The sequence below is a fragment of the Chaetomium strumarium genome (genome assembly GCF_033439665.1).
Source record: "Chaetomium strumarium strain CBS 333.67 chromosome Unknown B0T15scaffold_3, whole genome shotgun sequence".
In the NCBI taxonomy this organism is placed as follows: domain Eukaryota; kingdom Fungi; phylum Ascomycota; class Sordariomycetes; order Sordariales; family Chaetomiaceae; genus Chaetomium; species Chaetomium strumarium.
Window position 1 is genome coordinate 3361653 of NW_026944431.1, and position 24824 is coordinate 3386476.

The following is a 24824-nucleotide window of genomic DNA, read 5'->3' on the forward strand; positions in this document are numbered from 1 at the left end:
GCAGTAGCTTTGCTTCTTGTGACACGATCCGACCACAAAACGGCGATTGCGGTGGATTGGCAGGTCGTCGTTTCTTACTGAGCCTCTCACTGATCCCAGCCGCCTTCTGGCCCGGCTCTGGTTGGTTGCTGAGCAGCTCTGTTAGGTTGCTGCACCTCACAGCTCTCCCCAACACCCCGCTCCGCGATCACGCGCGTTCCAGTGAAGCGCAAGAAGAGGCACCAAAGCCTCACGGGTATCTACTTGACGCAGGATGAAGGAAGTGCTTGCTCCTGACGGACTCTAAGATATCGACAAGGCAACGGACTCCACTTACGTACTGTTCAATACCGCCACGGGATCCGGTTTCGACCATAGACAGCGACCGTGACGTAGCTTCTCTCCGCTGGACACATCGGCCGCCGAACTGAATTAGGCTTGCGATTATATCCCCAAGTCCTACAGGCAGCCCAACATGTCTTTCGCGCCGCAATTCCAAATTCCCGGGGGGTTCAACTTCGAGGCATCGGCGGCGGCCGGACAGCCGCTGCACGCCAATATCTTTCGTCCACCGGAGTCGCCCTCATCGTCGAGCTACAATCTGGCCAAGTCGACGGGCAGCCTCTTTTCGGATATCTCGATGTCGGCCGCACAACCGACGGGAGCGGCAAAGCGGAAACGGGCGAGCACGAGGGAGTCGACGCCGCTGGACTGGCAGATGAACATTGATGGCGCACACGACGGCCGAAATGGAGAGACAGGTCACCTCCGATATACGCTGGCGGGACAGATCAGCACCACACCGGCAAGCGCGCCGATTGGCGCGGAGAACGGCGTGTTAGAAGACAGTGTTTACTCTGACATCGATTACAGAAGAGCGTTAGGTCCGAAAACAGTTCCGAACGGCGACGCCCCATCTGCCCTCATACCTGACAGGACGACAGCGAGCACGCCGGGTCCAGCGGGATGGACCTTACCCTTACTCAGCCTACAAACAATAGGAGATATAGTGGGCAAAGTCTGGGAATTCTGCAAAAAGGGAGCATTCAGGGGTTTCCAGGCGGGGGGCGGTCAGGGATACGATGTAAACGGATCGACAGTGACCGAAACGACGGGTCAGCCATGGAGTTCGCAAACGGATGCGCCGATACAGCCTGCCGACGACACTCCGATGAATCAGGACACAGCAGCCTGCATCTCCCCACTCGCGCCGCAACCAGAGACGCCATCCTCTTCCCAGTATCAGGATACCACCACGCCCGAGTCCACTCCTCGGCCCGCCGCCAAGCGCCGCCAGGTCAGCGCAAATAACGACGAGCTCAGGAACTGGGTGGTGGTGGAGGAACCGAGCGATCAGAAGCCGAAACGCTTCGCTGCCGAGGTCAAGGCAGCTGCTGCAAGGCCGAGCGGCTTAGCAAGACCCAGACCAGGATATTTCTCCCAGACAGCTGCCAGCAGCCATCGCCGCATCAGTGCGCCATCTCAAAGGTTCACAGGCGCCGCACCATCGCTCGCGCGAGCGCCAACCCGTCCTCCGTTACATATCTCCCATGCCGGCTCCCCTAACCTCACCCCGCGCGAGCCAGCCAGCTTCGCCTCTCCACGCTCATCCCCCGTATCCCACACAACACCCAGCCGCATCCCCGTCCCCGTGCAAACGCCCACCCAGACTAGCCCTAACCCCAACCCCTTCGCCATTCCGGGCCCGTCTAGCAGGCCCACTACCGCCTCAATATCAGCCAGAACCTTCACCTCCCGCCCCGCCAGGTCGCCCACCCACGCCAGCCGGCAGAGTCTGGGGAACACCAGCCTCCGGCCGACGTCGCCCTCCAAGCTGGGCACAACTCAGCACCGGCGCAATCAGAGCGCCGCGTCCGCGGCGGCAACAACAGCAGCAAGCCGACGGCGTAGCATGTTGCTGAGTTCCGACGACATCCAAGCCGCCAGTCCGCGGCTGGACGCCGAGGCGCGGCAGCTCGCTCAGCGGAAGCTGGCTGCGGAACGGGATGTCGACTCCAAGGTCGATGCGCTCAATGCGCGGCTGCTGAGCATGATCCGCCAGGGGAGGGAGGCGCTAGGGACCAAGGTCGAGGTGGAGATGTTGGATGAAATGGACACTGGCGTGGGGTGGGAGGATGATGATTGATCGATCAACGTGGCCGTGACTTGATGACGGGGCTGTATTAAGTTCTCCGTTTGAAGCGTTACTGTCCGGGGTGTGGTACGGCGTTCTCCTTTGTGGACTGTACTTGGTCCTTGTCGGATATATCGGATGTTTATTGACATTTTGGATGGAGTCCGGATGAAGGCATATTCTACAGTCGCTATTCGGGCAGAGATCTCCGCCTAAGAACGCCGGTCCTGGCAGGATGTGTATTCATGTTCTTTCCTTGTCATGACTCTTCTTCATCCATGTCCTAGCATTACAGAACAGGAAATTGTTTTAAGAGCAAGGGCCTCATCAGATGTTCCAAGGCCGGTGCAGGCGGGCGACAACATACGGTACGGTACCTACCTGATATCCAACGCGGACATAGAGGCAAAGACGCAAAGATGCACCGTTCCCCCGCAGCTTCAACGTGCATCTTCGGCATGTGCAGTGCCTTTTACGCTACAGATCCAACCGAATGCAACACAGGCCTGCCACCCAGCCCTGCGCTCGGTGCCCTGCGCGGCCACGTGGATGGGAAACGGCAAGTTATTCCCGATCAGGCATTCAATCTCCGGATCGCCCACGGGCATCCCAAGCGATTCTCGATAACGAAAATGGGGCGCCGGTCCAGCACGAACCATGGGAAAGTTTGGTAGCACGTGGCAGATGTTCATGCTCAAAGACCCCAAGCATACGCGACTCCCGGTGCCACCCCGACTGACACGGTCTTGCAGCGTCGCTTAGGTGACGACTGCACCCGAGTTCGATGATAACGATGGCATGTGGGCAGCTGGCGTATATAGGTAAATATGTAGGACCTGACGATGGCCTATTCTCAGCCCGTAGTCAAAAGCCATCCTGCTTCTCGATCAGACCTACTAGTCGTCACCTAGGTTGCTTGGTCGAGCACCTTGCCTGGGAAACCTCCTTCAGGCGTCCATTCATTAAGCCTACACCATGAAGCCTGTCGTGGTGTCGCTGGCCATTGTGGCCGCAGCCCTGGCTGAGTATCGTCACCTTGCTCCCCCACAGGATATTCTGATCGACACCGACAGCGAGACGGCGTCCAACCCCCTCCAGTGGCTCGGTGCGAACAGCCCGTGGTTTGCAGGCCCCAATGTGAACGGCATCGACCCCGAGGTGCCCGAGGACTGCTACGTCGAGCAAGCCGCCTACGCGGTGCGCCACGGCTCGAGGTACCCGGATCAAGGCGCCTACAACGGCTGGGTGTCCATGCAGCAGAGGGTTCGCTTTCCTCTCTTTAATGGTTGATTTGATACCTAATCAGACTGACTTTGGGGGCCAGTTCGCGCCAGAAAACGGATACACGGCGTCTGGCAGCCTCTCATTCCTACCGAAGCGGAGGACCGTCGTTACCAACCCGCCCATGCAGATCGCCATGGAGAGTCCCACCGGGTATAAGGAGTCATACGACCTGGGCTACACCTTGAGGACGCGGTATCCCGACCTGTACAACGACGGCCAGTACTTCCCGGTCTGGGCGAACAACTACACGCGGGTCCTGCAAACGGCGCAGATGTTTGTCCGGGGCTACCTGGGTCCCTTCGCGCCCACCTACGGGAACGTTGTGTCGGTGACTGCGAAGGGGTTCGTGGGTGCCGTCGGTGACTCGCTGGCGCCGTCCGATATGTGTCCCAATTTTGTCGACACCTCGGGCGCAACGCAGCAGGCCGTCTGGGCCGCGGTCTTTGTTCCGCCCATCAGGAAGCGGCTGCAGGCCATGATCACGGGCAACCTCACCCTGACGGACGGCGACATCACGCAGATCCCGTACCTGTGCGGCTTTGAATCGCAGATCACGGGCCGCCTGTCGCCGTGGTGTGACGTGTTCACCGACGACGAGCTCAAGTCGTACCAGTACTACAATGACTTGCGGTACTACTACGGTCTCGGCCCGGGCACGGATCTGCCCACCAAGATGATGACGCCCTTCGTCAACTCGCTCGTCGGGCTGCTGGCCCAAGGCCCCAACGTGACGGGCACCCTCGCCAACGGCACCACGTTCGCCCTCCCGAAACTCCTCATGGCCTTCATGAACGACGGCCAGATCAACGAGATCGCCGACGTGATTGGCGTGTTTGACGACCAGGCCCCTCTCGACCCCAGCGTGCGGGATGACGGCCGGCTGTACATGGTCAGCCGCTTCAGCACCATGCGCGGCACCATCGCGTTCGAGCGGCTTAACTGTGTCGTCGAGGACGGCTCGGATGACCATAGCAGCCGTAGTAGCAGCAGCAGCAGCAGCAGTACGATCCTGTCAACCGTGACCCGAGGCAGCAACACTACTACTACCACTACTGCCACAATCATGTCCTCCTTAACGGGCACCGCCACGCACCTAACAACGACAGTGGTGCGAACAGTAACGACGACTGTGTGCCCAACTCCAACTCCCACAGCCGCTACCCTCCTACCGCGCACGAGCAACAACACCCGAAGAAAAAACGATACATTCATACGCATCCGCCTCAACGACGCCGTGTACCCGGTGCCCTCCTGCAAGAACGGCCCGGGCTCGTCGTGCCCGGTAAGCGACTACGCCGCATACATTGCAAAGAAGTACGCGGCGCAGGGTGATTGGGTCAGGAACTGCAACGTCACCCTGGAAGGGGCGCCGACTGCCGTGCGCGGGGCGAGTTTCTTTACTGATTTGAGCCAGCCGTGGTTGCAGGATCTGAAGCCGTAAAGGGGGTTCGTGGGAAGATAAAATGGAAACCTGAGGGAGGAGTGGTGTTGTTGACGGGGTGATGTGCTCCAACGCGAAGAAGGGCGCGATATAGGTAGGTACCTAGGCAGTGCGATGATGCGACCCTAGACTATAAAGAGGTTGACGAACTGATACCTAGGAGCTAGCCGTGGTTTAGAATATTGGGGTCTCACGATGGAGGGTATGCCCGGCTGGCTTAGTTGGATAAGTAGGTGGAAGCATGCGATGCGACGGCAGCAAGACTTCCAAGTAAGTCGTCTTGAACAACTTAAAGTACTACTAGTAGTAATGTAATTGAGTGGTCCGACTTGTAAAGTGAATCGAAAGCGAGCCGGGCCGAATACCCCCTTATGACTGGATGACGTAAAGCTTCTCAGTCTACCAGTGCTAGATAGGTGAGAGCCATCGGAGATATACTATAGACCTGACCCACTCCCTAGCTATCCCAGGTGATTAGCTGAGGAACCTAAGGGAAGAGCAAAATGCTATTCTCGATCATGGCTAATACCTGGATGAGAAGATTCTCCAGAAATGCGGTTTCGGACGTAGATTTGTTTCCAGACGCGTCACCCCGATGACTGTCATTCGAGCGGTCGGGCCTTCATGTCGTGGTGTTAGTAAGCCCACGCTGCACGGCCTGACTCGAGATGGAGATCTACGATGTCATTCTCATAACGCATTGAATAGTACCACCAGTTTGCTTAGAAATACAAACATTTCAACTGGCACTGCATCAGGCCAAGGTAACGTATAGATAGTGATTTCTCAGAAACAAACTTGACGATCTCAGGGTTTTGAAAAACCATCATCTTGATGTGCAGTCCATCAACTGTCAACCGAGAATAAGATTCCAAGAGTCGACTCACCTTCAAGCATTCCCATCAGTCACCATCGCCAATATGTCCTCTACCACTGGCGACGCCATAGCCGAGCACGGCTGGACTGCCGTCCCCGTCGACGCCGAAGCCATCTTCAAAGGCAAACCCTACCTCCACAAGCCGACCGCCCTCTCCGTCGAGGACATCCATTTCCCCTCCGACGACCCCATCGTCGCCAAAGTCCAACAGTACGCCAAAGAGCAGCTGCCGCCTCAGACCTACAACCACTCCATGCGAGTCTTCTACTTCGGTATGCACTATGCACCTCCTTAACCCCCTCTCGCCCTAAATTTCGAATCACTACATCTCATAGTAGTAACTCAAGCGGGGGACAACTTCTTACAACTTCCAACTAGCAACGGCAATCCTAACGCAGCAATTCCCCTCCCACGCCCGCACCCTCTCCCGCTCCACTCTCGCCCTCGCCTGCCTGCTCCACGATATCGGCAGCACCCCGACAAACCTGCACGCGACGCTCCTCTCCTTCGAGTTCTCCGGCGCCATCATCGCCCTCGACCTGCTCCGGTCCACCCCCGGCCACTACGGAGCAGGAGGAGGCCAAGGCCCTGCCGCCCCGCAACCGCAGGCCGAGGCCGTCTGCGAGGCCATCATCCGGCACCAGGACCTGGGCAAGGAAGGGACCGTCACCCTGCTGGGCCAGCTGCTGCAGCTGGCGACGGTGTATGACAACGTGGGTGCGCGGCCGTACCTGGTGCATGGGGCCACGCGGGCGGATGTGAATGGTGCGTTTCCGAGGGAAGGGTGGGCGGCGTGCTTTGCGGGGACGATTCGCGAGGAGGTGAGGGTCAAGCCGTGGGCGCACTCGACGCATCTGGGTGGGTCGTCTGGGGAGGAATTTGTGAATGCCGTTGAGGGGAATTTGTTGATGGCTGAGTATGAATGAAAATGATTGGTGACTGGGTAGGGTAGTACTTGGTTTGGGTGAGGGGTGTGAATATGATCTGGACATAGGAGGCATGGTTGGGATTAGTTTGGTACTGGTGTATCATATTGATTTGTTTGATTGTGGGTTGAGTCCAAACCCGAATCCAAGTGTTTATCATCGGGGTCGAATCATAACTCATCTTGGAATCTAAAGCAGCCTAGGTAATGAGATCCGCTATCAGTCCCATATCCAACTTATAGTTCGTATCCAACGCCTCCTCTTGTCCGGCAGCTCGTCCGGATCGTACTCGTCTGCCCGCGAGAAGGCGTCCTCTAGTGGAATCTCGCGGAGAGACACAATCTTGGTCTTCCGGAAGATCTTCCAGAAAAGGTAGGCCGCGAGCACGAGAGGAATGTCCCTGACACTCAAAGTCAACATTCCGCAAGCCGCAAGCTGTGTGTTTCCGGGAAAGCCAGTGTGGACTCACAAGTATGCCGACACAAACGTGCTTGGGTCCCAGTTGCCCTTGGTGAAGACGCTAAAGCCACTCGTGAGAAGGATTATGATGCACATACACAGCGCGGCGGGAGAGGAGTACTCTATACGGATACGTTATACAAGGTGGTTAGCGAGCAGTTAGAATGAGAGTCAGAGGGGACTGTATGAGAAAGATACGCACTTGTCCACCAGTTGTGCCACGGCAATCTGCTGGTCTCGACGCCCTGTCTTTTCATTGCCTGCAGCAGGCGGATGTGGTTCAGCAGGATAGACGACCACGAGACCAGCACACCGGCTGCCGTCAGGGAAATCAGCCACCAGAAGACGGTGATGGCATCCTCCGACAGGCTCATGAAGCTGAGAAACATGAACGCCGTGAACAGCAGCACGCACACGTACGGCGTGCCCCAGGGCGTCGTCCTGAGGAAGATAGCGGGTGCCTGCTTCTTGAGGGCCAGCCCGTACAGCACCCGGGTGCCTGCGAGCAGGGCCTGGTTCGACGCCGACCAAGCCGAGGTGATGACGATGGCGTTGACGACAGACGGGATGGCCGAGATCCCCGCCTGCGAAGCGGCAATAACAAACGGGCTCTGTGCCACGCTGCTGCCGGACCCATCGAGCCTCTCATCGTCGCTGCGGACGAGCATCCCCACGACAAGGACGGCCAGCATATAGAAGATGACAATGCGCGCAAACACGCGCTTGCAAGCCCGCGGAATGGCCTCGCGCGGATTCTGCGTCTCGGCCGCGGCCATGGCCAGCGACTCGACGCCGGCAAACGAGAATACGGCGCCGGTCATGACGGACCAGAACCCCAGAAACTTGCCCCAGTCGCCCGTGGCAATGTACTCGACGAACGGCCCCGGGTCGCGCCAATAGCGGAACCCAATCCTCTCGGTGCCGGGGATGCCGCCCAAGCTGGTCACCAAGCCGAGCACAATCAGAAACACCACCAAGGCGATCTTGACCACGGCAAACACGAACTCGACCTCGCCAAACACCCTCACAAACGCCATGCCCACGCCCACCGTTAGCACGACAAACACCACAATCACCCACGCGGCGCTGACGTCTTCCCACCAGAAGCGCACCAGCACCACGACGGCGGTCGCCTCGCTGGGGATGCTCAGCAGGTTCCCGTACACCAGGTTCCAGCCGATCGCGAAGCCCCAGGCCGGATCGACCAGGAACTCGGCGTGCCGCACGAAGGAGCCCGTCACGGGCAGCAGCGCCGCCACCTCGCCCAGCGCGCACTGCACCGCGCACACGACCAGCCCGACCGCGGCGTACCCCAGCAGCGCGCCTAGCGGCCCGCCGCGCTGCACGGCGCCGCCGAGCCCCAGGAAGAGCCCCGTCCCGATCGAGCCTGCGATGGCCATCATCGAGAGGTGGCGCTGCGCGAGCGCGCGGCGGAGGTGCGTTTCTTCGATGGTCGTGGGGAGGTTGGTGTCTTCTTCTTGTTCATCGTCATCTTCGAACTCTGCATTGTGATGGTGCAGGGGGCCGGGGTTGATGCTGATGCCGCTGCCGATTTTGGTGGTGCTGATGTCGGGCGGTGGTGGTGGTGGTTTCAGGAAGGGGCGGGTGGTTGACGCGGTGCGGGAAGAAGAGGCGGCCGCTTCGAGGTCGGGGCTATGATCGTCATTGTTGCTGGCCATGCTTTGCGGCGGGAGGGTGAAGCGATGACGTTCCGTGATGTCTCTGAAGTTTATTTTACTTCGTCCCTGTCTGCCGGGTTTTTGGACGGAAAATTCTCTTATCGAGAATGGTAAGCTGCGTCACGCGCGTGTTGACGCAAGAGGCAGTTGGGATTTCGTGCGTTGATAAACCCCACTGCGTTACACCGTAGAGGGCATAGTATGATGTCTTCATGTGATATCGACGCAATGATACAGATACAGGCATAGAGCAATGCTGTTTACTATGGTAACACCGCTAATAAGTATTGACTTTACTGGTCTACTTGATACCGTCGAGAATGAGGGGGTAACAGGGTATGACACCGATGTTGTCCGGTCAGAAGTTCAAATTGTGCTTGTGATGCTGACAAGATGGAGACTCTTCTTCATGAATAATCGCTTTGAGATATGGTAGGCATTGACTATATCAGGTAGGCAACGAGATTTAGTAGTCAACTTCCAATAGCGCTGTGTCCGAGTCGTTGGCGCGCGGCCTGGGCGGACAACAGTCAAGATTCTCATGTCCTGTCTGGGCGCTCGGTGTTAATAATAAGTGGCTTCCACCACCCGCGCTCGAGTCTTGTCACTCCTCCGAACCTTCCTTCTTACTCTCACACAAACAATCAGACACATTGACGCCTACCGATATCACCACAAACACGACGTGGAAGATGATACTATGTGCAAAGGCGAAGCAGACCTCAGGTAACTCAGAAGCGCAAGACCATACGGAGTAGATGGACCAAGAATTGATGGAATGTATAAAATTGGTGATGTCGGAACTAGGTTGGTGGGCCGAGCCAGGGGAATTCTATATACATAATACAGGACTTAATTAATGGCCCACTTTCCATATGCACCGGTACCATCAGGGGATGCGCTGGAGAAGCCTCGTGCCAATCGCCTCGAGCGACGCCTCAAACGCCTGCGGGGTGGTGGCGGCCCAGTCGGCGCCGTCGGGGCCCGGCACGGCGTCGGGTCCGGCGAACGGCATGTACAGCACGTCCGCGCCGTCGTGGCCGCTGTTGCCGTTGACCGAGTCGCCGAAGCACAGGGTGGCCAGGCTGATGGAGGCCTCGCCGATCATGGGCTTGTCGCCGTCGTCCCCGTTCTCGTCGCCCCACACGGCGAAGTGCAGCTGGTTGTTGCACACGACGGGGACGACAGCGTGCGGCTCGATGCCGTACTCGCGCGGGTCGAACGTCGGCCAGCCGGGCTTGCTCCCGCGGTTCCCGAAGACCACGTATGGGTGGACAAACGGATTGAGGTCCGTTATGCCCTTGTTGTAACCCGCAACAATACCCTGGAAGGAGGTTTCGGCCTGGGTATCGTTGCTGCTGGCACACCGCCCGTCGTCGCCCGGCCCGTGCTGCACCCCGTCGCAATCGACGTCCATGTCGGCGAGCGCACTGTCGGGGCCCTTCAGGTAGACATACCCGAAGTCGGCCAAGTGGTCGCCGCAGTAGAAAAAGGTGCTGGGCCCGTCGTCTTTGGCGAAGAACCCCGTGGCGAGCTGGTGGCGGCACGTCCCGTTGGCCCTGAGCGCGTCGTACAGGCACTGAATGTTGGCCGGGACTTCGCGGGCCGACACGCCGGCAGTGTCGAGCAGGGCGGGGAGGAGTGCCGAGGGGAGGAGGGCCGAGGAGAGCGCAAAAAGGTGCGACGAGCCGTACATTTTGGCTCGGGGTGTGGCAAGACACAGGTGAAAAAAGGTAGTTTGTGTCTTTGCGAACTCTGCAGAAGGGTGAAGAGAAGGTCAGGAAGAAGTTTGGGACGGCCCGAGGTGCAAGGTGATGGGTTCTTTTATACCTTAATCCTCAGACGCCAGATCAGCCCTGCTCGCCACTGTTTTGTTTACGTTACCTCTGTGGCCATTGTACGTCCCGTGGTTCCCGTCCGATGTTGGGGACGGACTAAACCTTCATTGGGGTAGCAACGCGTACAACTTTGGCATGTCGCCACTATCGTCTCATCTTGTCCGCCGCAGTCACTGTCCTCCTGCCCAGTAGTATTCCAGCGATGACGTACCTTAGGTGGAAAAAGGTAACGAATACAGGTGCTATACGACGCGCATGCGTCCCCTGAAATTTTACCCATGTACAACTTACCGAGGTGTTGCTGGTGCCTTACATGAGGAAGATAGGTCATATCTGATCCAGACGTCTCACTATTTTAGCTTCCAATCATCAGAGCGCGTATATTTTAATGCCAAACAAAACCGATACAGCAATTCATATAAATACAATACATTTACTTCTGCAGTGTGTCCGGAAACCGGACGTGACCGTTGCCACCCTCGTCTGCCTCGAACTGAAGGAAGTGAAAAATATTCCCGGTACGTGCTGACTTCCATCTATGCATTGCGCCGTCACATCGCCACACCGAACCCTCCAAGGTACCGGTAACTGCCTCCCCCTGTCACCCGCGCCACATGCCCGGCCATCCTTACATCCTTTCCTGCTAACAGTGGCAGCTTACTTCACCGGCCCCAATACCAGCACATGTTCTTGGGTTCCAACACCATGCTGTGGAATCATCATATCTCTCCCTGAGCAATATGGCGAGCAGCATGAATCCACTTTGAGATCCGAGCTCACCACCCTTCCTTGTGCACACTCAGGCCGACTCCCCCTTCTCTTCACGGAGTCCTTCCGCCCGGGAATCAAGAGATACTGCTGGCATATAAGGCCGTTCATGTTGTGGGAGCCATGGAGGCCGGGCAGGCGGAGGCTCCACGAGCGGCTAGAGCCGGCATTCTGAGCCCAAGTTTGTCTTCCAAATCAGCTGCGGGAGGTTCTTGGCCACGGGGAATGCCGCGAACGGGAGGCACTCGACCGCAGAGGGCTGAAGCTGGCCGGGCCGGGTCGCCGCCGGGGGTCGACCATCGACGCAATATATACGCATCAACAAGGACAAGCTCTCCGGGTTCCCCAGGCCCACAGATCCCACATATCAGCGCCGTTTCCTCAACGGCGCCTACCTCAACGAGTGGCGCTATCAACCGATAGAACTGAAATGAGCTTACCGAGGACAAGCAGCTCGTCCGGACCACCCCTACCTTCTTGCAGTTCGACCGCCTTGCCAGCGAGATCTGCTGCCATGTTCCAGGAGCTCTGCCGAGAGGCAGAGCGCATCATCGATGATGATCACGCTCAACGCTTCGTTCACCGCGTACCAAGAGTCACAGGTAAACGGCAGCAACGGAAACCCCCACCCACGAGGCTGATCTAACACAACCGCCAGAAAGCCCCCAAAGCTTGAACGCCTCCCTCTGAATTCATGCCATACATCTAGCTGTTGCCAAGTGCTAGACTGACGATGACTGCTTGGGTAAGTGTACCAGCGGCAGGGATGCCAGAGGACGGTGCGTAATGTGTTAATGTCTTGCTTGACACCGTTTATATTGGTGGAGGTGGACAAAGACGGGTTTGCTGTTGTCGCGGTAGCTGATTTTTGACATACGACGACAACGTAAAATCACAACCGCGCACTGTCATGCGCCAGCGTTTTCAACAATCCCTGCTATTCAACAATTGAAATGATAAAAATTGATAAAAACTCACAAATATTTGGAAAGTAGTCCGTATCCATCCCAAGTTCAGGGTAGTTGTTTATTTCACTGGCCCGGTGTGATTATCACCAGAACCAAACCCCGATCATAGCAGAGCGACCTCTATTGCTTCCAATTCCTCGTTAGACGGGCTGACTTCCGGACCGTCCCTAATCACGCCGTCGTTCTTCTCTTCATTAAGAGCGCTATCGATCCTCTACTCTCACATCCGAACTCCTTTCCTCTTCATGCCCCTTTCTTTCCTCACCACACGCGGATGCCACCGCCTCCCCCCCCTATCCTGCTACAAATACTATAACCCCGCTCACTCACACCAGCACACGCCCTTGCAGCTGGCCATGAAGTTGTTGTGGAAGCCCGTGCCGTCGCAATACGCGCCGGCATTGTCGGCCGTGCACAGATCGTAGAGCTGACGGGACTTGCATTGCGGCGAGCCCCAATTGACTGCTGTGCCGGCAGCGGCGGCCGATTTGCCGGCGGACGCGCTGTTGTTATCGCTGTCGCTGTCGCTGGCAGCAGCCGCGTCTGTTGTTGTTGGCGCAGCGACCGTCTGGGAGACGAACAGCAGAGCGCCGGCCGCGAGGAGGCTGAGGACCTGCAGGGAGAAGGGTTAGTCCAAATTGATTGATATGATTTAGAGAAAATGCTCAAAACATGCCTTCATATTGTTTGAGTGTTAAGAATTTTTTGGTATCCAAAACGGGGTGACAAGCGATAGATGCTGTCGATCAGTGAAGGTGATGGACAAGTCGATCTTTTGGCGGGGAGGGAATGCAACTCCGGCCGCGTGTTGCGTCGACCGAAAGGTTTAAGTACCTGTACCGATCTGATAAGGTGGAAAGGTGCGGCTGAGGACGACTTGCTACAGCCAAGACGCGGAAAAATGCAAAGGCAGCTAGCTGATACCCGGTCGCTTTTATGTATGTTGTAAGGTGTTACTGTGTGATGCTAAGGCCCAGGTACGCGTTGTTGCCGAGAACGGGGAATTGCGAGAGATAAATCAAGGTCTTTTCCGTCCGCTTGTTCAGGTATCATTCAAGGTGATGGGGTATGGTGTTGCAATGAGCCGAGCCAAACAACCGGACGCGAACCAGAAAGTAGTGTGACACCTTTTTGTTGGAGGTTCGTGCGAATTGCGGTTCTACATACGTCCAGGGAAGAAAGTGGGATTAAAATGAAGAGCAATTCGCCGGGCCACAAGCGAGTCCAGATCCCGGGGGCGTGGCCGGGGAATGCAAACTCCAAATTTAAGTCCCGTCGTAACCTGGATGCCGGGAATGAGAGAGAGGGGGTGAGGGCGGGTCCCGATACAGAAGGGAGGGGTTCCTGGCTTCGAGGTGATGATCTGCATCAATATCGGCAGGGGACGACAGAGCGCAGCGGGTGCTCCGGACAGCCCTCGTCGGGGGCGGTTACACGTTGTCTCTCGGGAGCATGGAAAGAAATACTTACAACAAGGCAAAGACTGAGTCGGGAGTCTAGAATTCCATGCGGTGGTACGCAATATGAAAATCAATTAAATACCCCATACACTACATACGTACAGTATGTCTCACCCCAAACTGCCCATGTCTCTGATCCGTGGCCTGCGTGTGGCTTCGGGGAGCAAGCAGTGGCAAGCAAGCAGCCGTCCCAACGGTCCCATGCTCCGTTCCTAATTCATCACCAACCATTTTCGGCTGCTTGGCCAAGGCGACGTTGACATGGAAAGGTTGTATTCATGTTACCAACCTCGAGAATGTGGCCGGTTCGGCCAATGAAACAACCAAACACAGGACAATTCGTCCACCAGAGCAATAGTCCATGTGAAGGAGGGATCGCCGGGGCAGACGAATGCAACTGCCAACAACGGCGTTGCCATTCAAGGTCTAGTCAACACTACTACAATGAGACTGAACGTGTTCTCTGGTCATCATTTGATTTCCAAGCTCTCAGCTGCTGCCGGCACCAAGCTTTGCATCTCCCCAAAATCGACTCGATCATCTCCCGGACGGCGATCCAATCGTTGTTTCGAATGGAAAGTGTCACCGCATTCATCCATATTGCATCCGCAGACGGCATATATAATAGCTGGCCTGCCTCCGTGTAGACGTGCAGCTAAGGTATTGCGCTATGTGGCGTCCTGTGTCACTACTACACTACCAACATATGCAGTGAGGAGGGAGGGTGGAAAGTTCTCGCAGGGAACATCGTGCAGCTCCCACTTTCTGTCCCTTGCATCGAATAATCTAAGGTAAAAGGATTTGAATCGGAAAACTAGAATCAGTCAGGCGTGCGTGGGTGGAATATATTAAATCCAAGACCAGGCCCGTCAGCCGATGAACAATCCACAGCAACTTAAGCATTCGCCGTGGCGGTCGACTTCACGGGCTTTCGACCCCATACGACACGCAACCTGCAGTAGCCATGGATGGCGTTGTTGCGCAACTCGCGGCGCAAGTGAGCGATGTAGACCAGCACCTGCTCCCTGGACCAGCCGCTGATGACGTTGGTGATGAAGAGCACGTAGCCTAGAGAAGTGGTAAGCAGTTGAACGGAAGAGGACTAAGTAACTCATCCAGGGCTGCAATACCTTCAATATCCGTCTCGAGCGCCATCCTCCCATACAGCCCAATCTCCCTCAGCTGGGGGTCCTTCGGCCAGCCTCCGATTGGGCACTACAAGGAAAATTGTTAGGTTGTCTCGATAACGCCAGTCATCTCCATCGGTTTGAAAAATTGAAGATTCTTTTAAAAAAACAAACGCACCTTAAAATCCCACGTCTGGATATCCTCAAACCCGGCCTTCTCCATCCCGCTCCTCTGCACGCCGTCGGGCACGACGGTGAAGCTCCGGCCGGTCACCTTGCTGCCGGCGACGAAGATCTTGCCCCACTGGCCCATGGCCGAGTTCTCGTCGACGGTGCCGTCGTCGCTCTCCAGGTACGGGGCGGCCTCGTAGTGCTCGATCCAGCCGCCCGGGGCCAGCGTATGGTAAGCCTCCCGGTACAGCGCATCCCAGTCGGCGATGGAGCCCAGCAGGTAGCGCATGTGGATGTAGTCGACCGAGTTGGGACGGAAGGTCCACGGCTGGGTCGCGTCGTCGATCTCGAAGCTCAGGTTGGGCGGCACCCAGCTAGGCTGGATCGGGGACAGGTCCGTGCCGATTACCTGGGTTTGCGGGAAGGCGTCGGCAAAATCACTGTGTGTGGCCAGAGGTCTCTCTGTTAGTTTGTTCTGCTTGTTGTTCTTCGTCCTTCCTTCCGCGGGGCGGGGGGGGGGGGGGGGGGATGGAGTATTTACATCGCCCAGACACCTAAGGAGAGCGTGAGTTAACTGGTCCAAAATTGGACTGTGATGAAATGGGGATCCTTTGAACCAACCTGTTCCAGTGCCGATATCGATGGCTTTCTAGACCAACGTCAGCCAAATAGTCTGGGAATCTTTTTAAGGCCAAGTTCGTGCCTTGACCTTGTCCTTCTCCAGTGGCGCCAGGAACAGCTTCCCGCCCAAAGCCAGAGTGAGCATGTGGTGGCTGCCCCAGGGTTATTATTATTATTTAGCACAAAACCACAACAACAGGATCTGCTTGTGCTCAAAGAAGACTGAACTCACTTGATGTCCATCGCCTCGGCCGCCCGCTCATCGTTCGAACCCCTGCGCACCGGCGCCACTGTTAGTAATCCCGTGGGGGCCCTGAGCCAAAACCACCCGCATCGAGAACAAAACCTTACCAGTACTGCGCATTGCCCACGTTGCTGTGATACGTGCGGCCGTGGTAGGTGCGATACTCGAGAAGGCTTGCCGTTAACGACGCGGTGGAGCCCTCGTCATCGTCCCCCAGCGCCGAGTCGACGTCACCGGCGTCGGACTATAAAGGCGCCCTCGAGTTAACACCCCAAGTTACTGGTAGCCAGGGAAATAAGATCTCGCATACCCCGATCTCGGTCCAGGTCTCCGGAGGCAGGATATCAGTGGACGGCCCGGCCGCGGCCTCGGAGGCTTCCGACGGGGACTTTGGCGGCGACTTGGGTGGTGACTTCGCCGACTTGGGCGACCCCGCTGATTTCGGCGAGCCAACCTTGGAGGGCGTACCCGTACCCGTTGCCGGCTTATTGGTAGGGGAGCTGTCCGCCATTGGAGGAATGGGGCTGTTGGACCTCCGGGTTCAACGTTACGTCAAAAAAAAAATCTATATTTTCACGGGGTCTCGCCCGTCTCGAGATCTCCCTATCCTGCCAGAAAAAATGATTTCCGAAAAAAAACTTCGAGGTGGTGATAGACAACGGGGGAAGAAAAGCGGTAACTGTGGTTCCTCGGCCATGGCCCACCGTTCGCTCATGCCCCGGCCCGTTCCCCGGCGCTATCCTGTCAAGGACCGGCGTGGCAGCGGGGAAAGTCGAAAGTGCCGGGTAGCATTGGCCCTGCTAGTCACCTGCCATTGGTCGCTAATTCGCCCGGGACCACCTGATGGCATGGCTTTGCATTATTAGGCGTGGAACCATCGCTCCTATCGTTGGTTTTCGGCTGGCTCATGTTCCAAGGACCTTGGGGTGGCAGGATGCGTCGTGTCGAACTGTCGATAAGTGTAGTCCTTTGGGTTATCCCGCTAATCTTAGTATTCTACACTAATAGCTGGTACAATACAATACGGCATGCTCCATGCATAATACTACATCTATCTCCACGTCCGCCATTAAGATAAAATCATCAGGCAAGGAACACTCAACAGCCCGAAGCTATCTGATCTCATCTTGATGGAAGTTGAACCCTCGAATGTACGTTCCCAACTCTATCGCAGTTGGAACAATCCAAGTGACCTTTTGCTCTTCCTCTCCTTCTTGCTCCTCTTCTTCATCTTGGGGCATAAGCAATGGGGAAGATCGACTGGCCGGTTGCGTTGGGTTAATAGTATCTGCATACCAGTCCTTCGAAAGCAACGATGCGTTTGTTGTCAAACTTTTCGAAGCCAGAGATGACATCCTGATCCGCTGTCGGTTGTCTTCCTCGCCTCGTGCACCTCGTCATTAGCAGGAGGCTGCTGCTAGCCCTCGGTCGGGACTTGATCCTTGTTATCGGTGCTGCTAGCTTGCTCGTTTGAGCAGCCCAAGGCATGTTTTGGTCCCCGTTAGGAGGAGGGGCTTGGGAGGTTGGTGTGAGCACGATGCGAGAAACTAGTACACTTGCAGAGACGAACCCAAGCCACGGGGGAGCCCGTCGGCTCAGGTAGTAGCCCCCATGGGTAAGAGGGTACTTACCGCGAGCCGCCGGTAAGTCCATCCGACGGGCTTGCCGTAATGTTCCATTGACGCGGCATGTTTGTTCAGCTGTCCACCGGGCACCTCGATCTGCAGTAGTGTGATGTGTTGCAGGAAGACCCGATGACGGGGCCGCGTGTTATCCCTCTCAGCAGGTTCCGTCCACCGTCTTGGTCGTCTCAAGCGGAGAAAGGTTTGGCAGTGGTACGGGGAGAGGGAGTCGAAGAACGAAGCGAGGTTAAACGATTGTCAGACAGGACAGGAGCAGTGAAGAGATAGAGGTAGAGGGTGCTGTTTATTGTGCCTGTTGTCTCCCTGTAGTTCTCGCATGCAGAGCTTGTGGAAGTGTCCATCGCATGGGTGTACCGGCCTCGCATTGGATAAGTTGTGTCTTGTATGTATATATAATAGTCGGCATGACTGTAGATCGGGAAGTGTCGGCCTTGTAAAAGACCGGATGGGCTCTGTGCAGTTATTGGCCGACAGGCGGATTGGGGATGCACGAGGTATTCTCGCTGGCGTTTACTCGGGTTTCGAGTAACATTCCGCAAGGACGGGCGACTCGTTGAACGCCCAGAAGACCATGGCGAATCGGCCAGTGGGGGCGATGGTGGTTGCCGCCTCGCGCGAGAGCGAGTAGACCCAAGCGAGTCACCCTCCGCAGTATCTTCTTTGCCGCGTCGATGGACTCCTCGACGGTCGTCTTGGCGGCGAATTGGCTGACGGCGGAGCCCGCTTCCCGGCGGCGCATATCCTCTTCACGATTGAGGTTCGCCAGGCTCACCGGATCCTCCACCTCGGCCAGGATGTAGAAGGATCGGTAGTCGACAGCGGCCATGGAGAGGAGGCGGTGACAATTGATGTGTATCCGCTTCATCTCCCGATTGGTGAGCGTGTCGGCCTTTGCCTGGGCCCGGGTCCGTGCTTGGGGCTGGCCAGCATCGTCCCTCTCCTCCGTAAGCTGCGGGAGTAGGGCGAGGGGCGTGGTGGTCAGCTTCTTCACGTTGTCAGCATGGTCCCTGGGGCGCTTAATCTCGATATGTCGAATATCGATGTTAGGCATCTCGTCCCGCATATGGGTGACCTCGCCGTTGGGGAGCTGGATGGCATGGTTCATGGGCACCCGGACGGTGACGATGGCCTGCACCGGCTGGAAGATGAAGTCGCCGGTTGCTGCAGTGCGTCTAGAACCTCCAGGACTCCCCTGGTAAGCACCGAGCGATCGGTACTGGTCCCGTGTACATCCAGTGAGCAGCCGTATGTGGTTTTGCCGAGGTTCCTTCTCGGTTGGACTAGGTTTTCCATGATGACGCATTCTCGGGGCCGCTCTGTGCATTCGATAGCTATGTTATGCACGCATTCGTCTTCGACGTCGGGGTGTAATCTCCCAGGTGACGTCGCACAGCAGGTCCTCCAGGTGGAAGATCATGCTCGTGTCGGTGAAGGTCTAATTCGAGGAGATTTTCTGCTTGGGTCGCCTGCCAGGAGAAGGTGAGAAACGGGCTAGGGGTCCTCTTGGGCGATACTGGTTGATATTATCGACGGTGGTGACGTCGAGAGGAACCCGGGACAGCTGGTGAAGTCGTCGGAGGGGGAGGTATGGTGCACGTATGTTCCGCGAGCCATACAGGCAGATCGTTGGTTACAACACGAGAGTTAGGTTTCATACTTATATAAACATGAGAAGGAAGTTCTTGTTGGGTGAGGTTATGAGGTCAGGGTTCGCTGACTGGTAAGAAGCGACTTTAAACCCAGCATTTATACTTCTAGCCGTGCGGTTTTAGACCTGTGATGTTGACGAACACTGTCAGTCAGGCAATCATTAGTCACTCTATTCAGCCCTGCATGTTTGTTTCTCCTGACTGCCTAACATCACCAAAGTCCGACACAGTCATATCTCCTGCAAGACACCAAACACAGATGAAGGAGTCACTCACCTAGGCGGATCGCTTCATAGAACAATCGCCAGCAGCTTGACTCTATTTGACCCGTCCCACCATCACAAGCCATGACGACTACGGCAGCATGTTATGTACTGTACACCAAGTATTATAATCCGACCAACAGGAAACCCAATCTGCAGCGCCAGCAAATACAGCGCCGCCTACCTGTTCTTTTCCTAACGTGGGACTTATTGCCCACTAATCATCAGGTCACAAAGGCTGGCAAACATGCAAGCAAATACCCAACCCCGCTGAGTCCACCGATCGCTTTGCTCTAGGCACACACATACCCACACAAACAATATGTGTGCCCCCTTCCTCCTTCCCACCGTCTCACCGAAACAAACTTCCCGCCATTAGCCCTTCCCCACCCAGGATCCCATCAACACTCCTCTTCAATCCCTTGACCATCCTCCTGAGTTCCAATAGCTCCTCCGCCTCAGGAGGGACCGCACCACCGTTCCTAGCCGAAGGAGTAGGCACGGACGAGGAAATCTGCACGAGGCACTCATCCGCCCGCGCAAGCAACTCGCTCACCCACGCACCAATCACCCCGTCGCCACCGCCTTTGCCGCCAGCGGCACCGCCCACCATCCCGGCAGCGCGCCGCTCCAGCTCTCGAACCCACCCCTCGATAGCCACCGCGAGCCACTGCACGACCACCTTCCTCCGCCGCCCCGTGAATGGCGCCTCCTGCGCGTCAAACAGGTTCTCGAGTACCTGAACGACCAGGGCATGTGGCACGCCCAGGTTGAGGAACAGCAGCACGGGCCAGCACGGGTCGGCGCCGATGGACGCGTCCTGGCCGTTGTTGACGGCATACCTGCAGACTTCAGGCAGGAGGGAGTCGACGGGGAACACCAGGCTGTCGAGCGCCGTGCGATGGGCGATTAAGTGGATCTGCTGCGAGACGGATTCGTACGGAAGCGGGGGCTCGCCCGTGAGTGGCGGGGCACCGTCCGGAAGGGCCTGGCCGGCTTGGAGGAGCTGCCAATGGGCCTGGCGCTGCTCGGTTTCGTACGAGGTTTGTTCGATCAGGCGCTGCCACGTGTCCATGATGACCCGCGGGTTGTGGTAGTCGGCCGCGTGGTAGATGAGGAGGCAGAGGTCGAAGTAGCCTGCTTGGTCGGCGTACTCGTTGTAAAGCTGGAGATGATATTAGCAAACCAACAACTCAGACAGCTCGGGGAGAAGGTTGGGGCTACTCACTTCGGTGACGCCCTTGATGGGGCCGTTCAGAGCCTCTTCCACGTCGGGCAGCCTCTCTGGCGGAATGCGAGGATCGGCCTTTAACCGCTCGAGCAAGTCGTCCTGGATATGCGCAACCTCGAGCAGCTCCGTAACCTCGTGGTTCAGCAGCTGTTGTTGCTGGCGGCTCACCCCAATGGTGTTAACACTGGCGTTGCCCTTGGCACGACTGAGCAGTGTGATGCGGTCCTTGATGCCAATATTTAGGTCCGACTTTGCTAGGGTCGCCTGGACTTGTGCAGCTTCGAAAAAGCGGCTGCGGTGCGTATAGAACCGGCAGAGAAGCTCAGCATGCTGATAGTCCGTCTCAGCCAGCCGCTGCAGGTAGGTGATGACGTGTGGAGAATCGATGGCCAGGATGCGGTCGGTCCAGTTCTTCTCGATGTACCATTCGTACAGATCGAAGTGGAACACTTCGTCGCTCGAATCATTGACGACGGTGTAGGCCTCCATCCGCTTGGTCGCCGCGAGCGTAGGCCGACCATCGACGGTTTCGGGCTCGCCCGCGAACGCTACCTCAAGCTGGTCCAAGACTTCGTGGACCAGGCTGTAGCAGACCTTCCGGTCGTCGAAAGCCTTTTTGCGGGAATCGTTCGACGGCTTGCCATCGTTGACCCATGACAGCGCGGTGTTCCCTCGGTCCTTCTGGTGTGCCACTGCCAGACACAGCTGAATCGCACCGGCATAGTACTGGAGCTGGATATACTGCTCGACGGCGCTCCGGAGGTTAGCCGGAGAAAGGCTGCCTGCAACCTGCTCGAACAAGCGTAGACTCCCAGCCAAAAGCGTGCGAAGCACGTTGGGATTGTGCGTCTGCTCACTCGCCCGCTGCAGCTGCTCCTGGGCTTTGAAGGTGACGACGTCGTCCGGAGAGCAGAAGCTCCCGCACCGTCTCCTCAAGGCATCGGCAACAGTCTCGACGTTGGCGCCGCTGGCAATATTGCGGTTAACAATTGCCTTGACCAGCACCTTGGCGAGCTCTTTTCCAGGGACTTGCGAGAAGAGCTGCTCATAGGTCAAGTCCCGAAGCTGCTGTTGGGAACCCGGGTCCAGGCGGGCGTAGATGTCCGACACCCGCTCGTCAAACAGCATCAGAACGAACGAGATACCTTCCGAGACGCTCTCCATGAGTTTTCGCAAGCCGTGCAAAGCCTGGTGCTCTTTCTGGAGAGCAACCTCTTCTTGTCTGCTGAACAGGCGGTCGGACGGGCCGGCGAGCCCCTGGATTGTGCTCTTGTTTGCTTCAAGGAAATTCCGCAACCTCTCGATGCTCTCTTGAACCATGACCAGCTTCTTGGCTGGAACGGTTGAAGAGACGGTCAAAGCGCCCCCAGCGCCGCCCGCCCCGATCGCGACGACCCTAGATTTCCACAGCATCCTGATGAGGCGAGTGAGGTACAAGGCCAAGGCATCGTGTCGAGAAGACAGCCTTACCGACTCGGAGACGGCTTGCTTACCGTCCGACTCTGCGAGCCTCGGCTGACCACCGTACTCCACGAAAGCCATGCGTGCGAAATTCTCCGTCTTCTGATCAGTCGCTCTGCCAGTCACAGCCCGTACGTCGCTCCCCTGACCGCATGCGACGGCCAGGGCCGCTGAAATGGTTTCGACCCGGCCGTATTGGTGGATGAACTGGCGCACCTCTCTCTCCAATTCTTCCTCGCCTGAGCAAGTGCGCAGGGCATTAGCAAAGATATCGACCAGTCTCCTCCGGCGAACGACGTGCACTCCAGTATTAGTGAGTACCGCAAACTCCCCGGGAACCTGGTCGAACTGGACGGCAAGCTCGTTGCCAAAGCCCAGAGGCTGTTTTGCACCAGAGAATGGAGCTGTGGTCAAGCCGATCTCGAGAATGCGGTTGCCATTCGGCAGCTCAATCCACGTGCCTTGCTCAAAGTATTTGAGCGCTGATGCCGGTGTAGTGATCTTGATTCTACCTGTGTCGGGGGCAGAGACGAAGAGTGCATCCTCACCAGGCCGTTTCCGTACCACATCAAAGAAGTATCCAGGGGCGAACCGGATGCCGAAGGCGCTAGGGTCGAGAGCTCGCGAAGTCTTGTCCAAGTGCCCCTCGCTTGTTTGGCTCGGGACGGGACGAGTGCGGGCGCCCAGTTCCTTGGGAGGAAACTTCACGAACTGGAGCTGCATACTCTGCGGAGGGAGGCTCGTTGAGCCTCCTACGGTATACGACGCGGAGCTGGTGGCGCTGAACAAGAGGCGGCAGCCCGTGTCTGTGAGAGCCATAAGATGCAGTTTCGAGGCCTCGGTGGCAGGAATGGGACTTATCGACACTATGTTCGTCCGATCGGTGAAGAGCGGGGAGACGTCCGCCATGTGCGCAAAATCGCGCAGACAACTGGTCTTATCCTTCTCAATGACTCTGATCAGCTTCTCAGGAGTCTCCATGTGGTACGTGCGGATGGTTGAGCGATCGGAGAGCGAATACAGAAGATTCCGTGTATCATCAACGACAAGGCCAATAAGTCCTTCCTGGTGTCGCTGGCCGAACGGCAGGCCCGCAAGTGGTAGGCTGGGAACCACTGAAGACCACCCGGGATGTGTGTGGTTAATCTTGCCACACCTGCTGGAGAACCACCTCTCCTCCTGCTGGTAGAATAGCTCATGAATATCCGTATCAGATTCGCCGCCGAGGAAGATGCGACCTGATGCCGTGCCGGCAATGAGGCTCACATCGCTCCCCCCTCGGTGGATCGACATGTTCGTCTGGTATAGAGTGACCGTGTGCGAGCCGGACTGGGTCGGGGTAGTCGAGACACCGAGTAAGACGATCTCGGTAGTGGTTGCCACGATTAGGATGTGTGTGATCGTGCTGACGAAGACTCCCGGTTTGGGGGGCACAAGACCGACAGCCGTAATCGTGTGGCTGGCCTCCTCGTAACCAATGAGCTCTGGATCTGGATGCGTGTAGTCCCACATGAAGAGCGAGTTGTCGATCGAAGCCCAGGCATAGCCAATGCTCGCAAACAATCCTATTTTTGTCGAGACGGCACCCTCGTTCAGGCGTGCAAACACCTGGTCGGGGATGGGATACATCGACACCTTTTGAAATGGAGCCCATGAGGAGTCGGAGGGTTGGATGTCGTAGTCGGAGGACGCGCCAGCTAGCCGAAGGCAAGTTGTTAGTCTGGATCCAGTCATATGGCCACGCGAAGGTTGGAGTTAAGGGGTCATATACGCCTGCAGTAGGAATCTAGGTCAGGGTAGCTCTCATCGAGCTGGAGCGTCTGGTTGACAACCTGAGCCGCCTTCGCGATGGGCGGTAGATCTTCGCTGGCCGGCGGTTGCGGCATCATGCCAGTAACGATTTCTGGCTGGCCAGTTCCCAAAGTACTTGTAATCGGGGCTGGTGCGTTCCCCGCTGCGCCAGTTGTGCCAGGTCCGGCAACGTCGTTGAAATTGAGTCGGCGCCGCGCAGTGTTTGGTCCTGGCGCTGGGGTATTAATGAAGGCGCCAGGAATCTGGCGCACTGGGGTTGTTGGGTTCATGGCGGCGGTGTCGAGGCTTCGTTGAGCTCGTAGCGCGACCGACTGCAAGAAAGCTGTCTCTTGCACACCTTCAATCGCAAGTTCCCGAGCGACGTTGCTCCTCCCCCGCCTGTTTTATCTAGAGCTGACTTCCTGCAGCTCGTGTGCTAGGGCAATTGGACCATCAAAGCGACTCCAAGACAAGCACAGGGGGCGAACAAGCCAGTTCGGCCAGGCGGATCGAGTGTAATACGGTCGGGAGTGCAACGGATCTGGGCAGCGCAGGAAACGGCGAAAGACGCTGGCCGTAAACAATTTTTGGAGAAGCTGGATCATTGGCGAGAAGCAAGCTTGCACTGACGCGCCAACGCGCTGGGGTCAGGTGTCAATGCGCTAAGCTCCATCGAGCAATTTCTGCCACCGCCTTTACCGTCGTGTGCCCTGGTATCACGGGTATGTCTCTGCACGAGCTTGAAAGCCACCTCCAATGGAGGAGGTTAGTGTTGAGCGAGAGGGCAATGGCTTCTCTACGTTATTAAAA

The 24824-nt window shown here is 57.0% G+C and overlaps 9 protein-coding genes across 9 annotated transcripts; 3 read left to right on the forward strand and 6 right to left on the reverse strand.

The window, feature by feature from the left end:
- Nucleotides 1-454: 454 nt before the first annotated feature.
- B0T15DRAFT_393114 (uncharacterized protein) lies at nucleotides 455-2125 on the forward strand (the record flags this gene model as incomplete). Its single annotated transcript, XM_062864674.1, has 2 exons — nucleotides 455-1624; nucleotides 1814-2125. 2 exons carry the CDS (start codon nucleotides 455-457, stop codon nucleotides 2123-2125), a joined length of 1482 nt encoding a protein of 493 aa, XP_062723128.1.
- A 500-nt stretch (nucleotides 2126-2625) lies between these two features.
- B0T15DRAFT_529981 (histidine acid phosphatase) lies at nucleotides 2626-5319 on the forward strand. Its single transcript, XM_062869143.1, has 2 exons — nucleotides 2626-3376; nucleotides 3438-5319. Exons 1-2 carry the CDS (start codon nucleotides 3089-3091, stop codon nucleotides 4836-4838), a joined length of 1689 nt encoding a protein of 562 aa, XP_062723129.1. The 5' UTR covers nucleotides 2626-3088; the 3' UTR covers nucleotides 4839-5319.
- Nucleotides 5320-5545: 226 nt separating this feature from the next.
- Nucleotides 5546-6641, forward strand: B0T15DRAFT_432828 (uncharacterized protein; the record flags this gene model as incomplete). Its single annotated transcript, XM_062865759.1, has 2 exons — nucleotides 5546-5987; nucleotides 6094-6641. Exons 1-2 carry the CDS (start codon nucleotides 5759-5761, stop codon nucleotides 6639-6641), a joined length of 777 nt encoding a protein of 258 aa, XP_062723130.1. The 5' UTR covers nucleotides 5546-5758.
- On the reverse strand, nucleotides 6553-8926 carry B0T15DRAFT_174492 (amino acid permease-domain-containing protein). Its single transcript, XM_062862237.1, has 3 exons — nucleotides 7303-8926; nucleotides 7111-7222; nucleotides 6553-7041 (listed from the first exon to the last, which is right to left on the reverse strand). The coding sequence occupies exons 1-3, from the start codon at nucleotides 8777-8779 to the stop codon at nucleotides 6861-6863; spliced, it is 1770 nt and encodes a 589-aa protein (XP_062723131.1). The 5' UTR covers nucleotides 8780-8926; the 3' UTR covers nucleotides 6553-6860.
- A 742-nt stretch (nucleotides 8927-9668) lies between these two features.
- B0T15DRAFT_393308 (glycoside hydrolase family 75 protein) lies at nucleotides 9669-10475 on the reverse strand (the record flags this gene model as incomplete). The annotated part of the gene is made up of 1 exon (XM_062864680.1): nucleotides 9669-10475. One exon carries the CDS (start codon nucleotides 10473-10475, stop codon nucleotides 9669-9671), a length of 807 nt encoding a protein of 268 aa, XP_062723132.1.
- Nucleotides 10476-12675: 2200 nt separating this feature from the next.
- B0T15DRAFT_510636 (uncharacterized protein) lies at nucleotides 12676-14044 on the reverse strand (the record flags this gene model as incomplete). Its single annotated transcript, XM_062867867.1, has 3 exons — nucleotides 12676-12966; nucleotides 13824-13849; nucleotides 13912-14044. 3 exons carry the CDS (start codon nucleotides 14042-14044, stop codon nucleotides 12676-12678), a joined length of 450 nt encoding a protein of 149 aa, XP_062723133.1.
- A 614-nt stretch (nucleotides 14045-14658) lies between these two features.
- Nucleotides 14659-16633, reverse strand: B0T15DRAFT_174528 (S-adenosyl-L-methionine-dependent methyltransferase). The gene is made up of 9 exons (XM_062862238.1): nucleotides 16287-16633; nucleotides 16084-16220; nucleotides 15965-16006; nucleotides 15815-15884; nucleotides 15733-15760; nucleotides 15653-15665; nucleotides 15119-15551; nucleotides 14944-15028; nucleotides 14659-14881 (listed from the first exon to the last, which is right to left on the reverse strand). The coding sequence occupies exons 1-9, from the start codon at nucleotides 16485-16487 to the stop codon at nucleotides 14709-14711; spliced, it is 1182 nt and encodes a 393-aa protein (XP_062723134.1). The 5' UTR covers nucleotides 16488-16633; the 3' UTR covers nucleotides 14659-14708.
- Nucleotides 16634-18129: 1496 nt separating this feature from the next.
- Nucleotides 18130-18990, reverse strand: B0T15DRAFT_554036 (uncharacterized protein; the record flags this gene model as incomplete). The annotated part of the gene is made up of 2 exons (XM_062870340.1): nucleotides 18263-18990; nucleotides 18130-18228 (listed from the first exon to the last, which is right to left on the reverse strand). Exons 1-2 carry the CDS (start codon nucleotides 18941-18943, stop codon nucleotides 18130-18132), a joined length of 780 nt encoding a protein of 259 aa, XP_062723135.1. The 5' UTR covers nucleotides 18944-18990.
- Nucleotides 18991-19855: 865 nt separating this feature from the next.
- Nucleotides 19856-24385, reverse strand: B0T15DRAFT_174614 (Non-repetitive/WGA-negative nucleoporin C-terminal-domain-containing protein). Its single transcript, XM_062862239.1, has 3 exons — nucleotides 23995-24385; nucleotides 20760-23920; nucleotides 19856-20696 (listed from the first exon to the last, which is right to left on the reverse strand). Exons 1-3 carry the CDS (start codon nucleotides 24302-24304, stop codon nucleotides 19884-19886), a joined length of 4284 nt encoding a protein of 1427 aa, XP_062723136.1. The 5' UTR covers nucleotides 24305-24385; the 3' UTR covers nucleotides 19856-19883.
- Between the last annotated feature and the right edge of the window lie 439 nt (nucleotides 24386-24824).

Excerpts from the sequence above, each read along its gene's own strand:
- B0T15DRAFT_174614 (XM_062862239.1), bottom strand. The coding sequence starts at position 24,304 with ATGAACCCAACAACCCCAGTGCGCCAGATTCCTGGCGCCTTCATTAAT. Across the intron at positions 23,921-23,994 it reads CCTAGATTCCTACTGCAGGC|CTGGCGCGTCCTCCGACTAC; the intron begins GTATATGACCCC and ends GCCTTCGGCTAG. Across the intron at positions 20,697-20,759 it reads CCATCAAGGGCGTCACCGAA|CTTTACAACGAGTACGCCGA; the intron begins GTGAGTAGCCCC and ends TATCATCTCCAG.
- B0T15DRAFT_174528 (XM_062862238.1), bottom strand. The coding sequence starts at position 16,487 with ATGGCGGACAGCTCCCCTACCAATAAGCCGGCAACGGGTACGGGTACG. Across the intron at positions 15,761-15,814 it reads TGGAGAAGGACAAGGTCAAG|AAAGCCATCGATATCGGCAC; the intron begins GCACGAACTTGG and ends ACGTTGGTCTAG. Across the intron at positions 14,882-14,943 it reads GCTCGAGACGGATATTGAAG|GCTACGTGCTCTTCATCACC; the intron begins GTATTGCAGCCC and ends CCACTTCTCTAG.
- B0T15DRAFT_174492 (XM_062862237.1), bottom strand. The coding sequence starts at position 8,779 with ATGGCCAGCAACAATGACGATCATAGCCCCGACCTCGAAGCGGCCGCC. Across the intron at positions 7,223-7,302 it reads GTGGCACAACTGGTGGACAA|AGTACTCCTCTCCCGCCGCG; the intron begins GTGCGTATCTTT and ends GTATCCGTATAG. Across the intron at positions 7,042-7,110 it reads ACGTTTGTGTCGGCATACTT|GGACATTCCTCTCGTGCTCG; the intron begins GTGAGTCCACAC and ends TTTGAGTGTCAG.
- B0T15DRAFT_529981 (XM_062869143.1), top strand. The coding sequence starts at position 3,089 with ATGAAGCCTGTCGTGGTGTCGCTGGCCATTGTGGCCGCAGCCCTGGCT. Across the intron at positions 3,377-3,437 it reads GGGTGTCCATGCAGCAGAGG|TTCGCGCCAGAAAACGGATA; the intron begins GTTCGCTTTCCT and ends TTTGGGGGCCAG.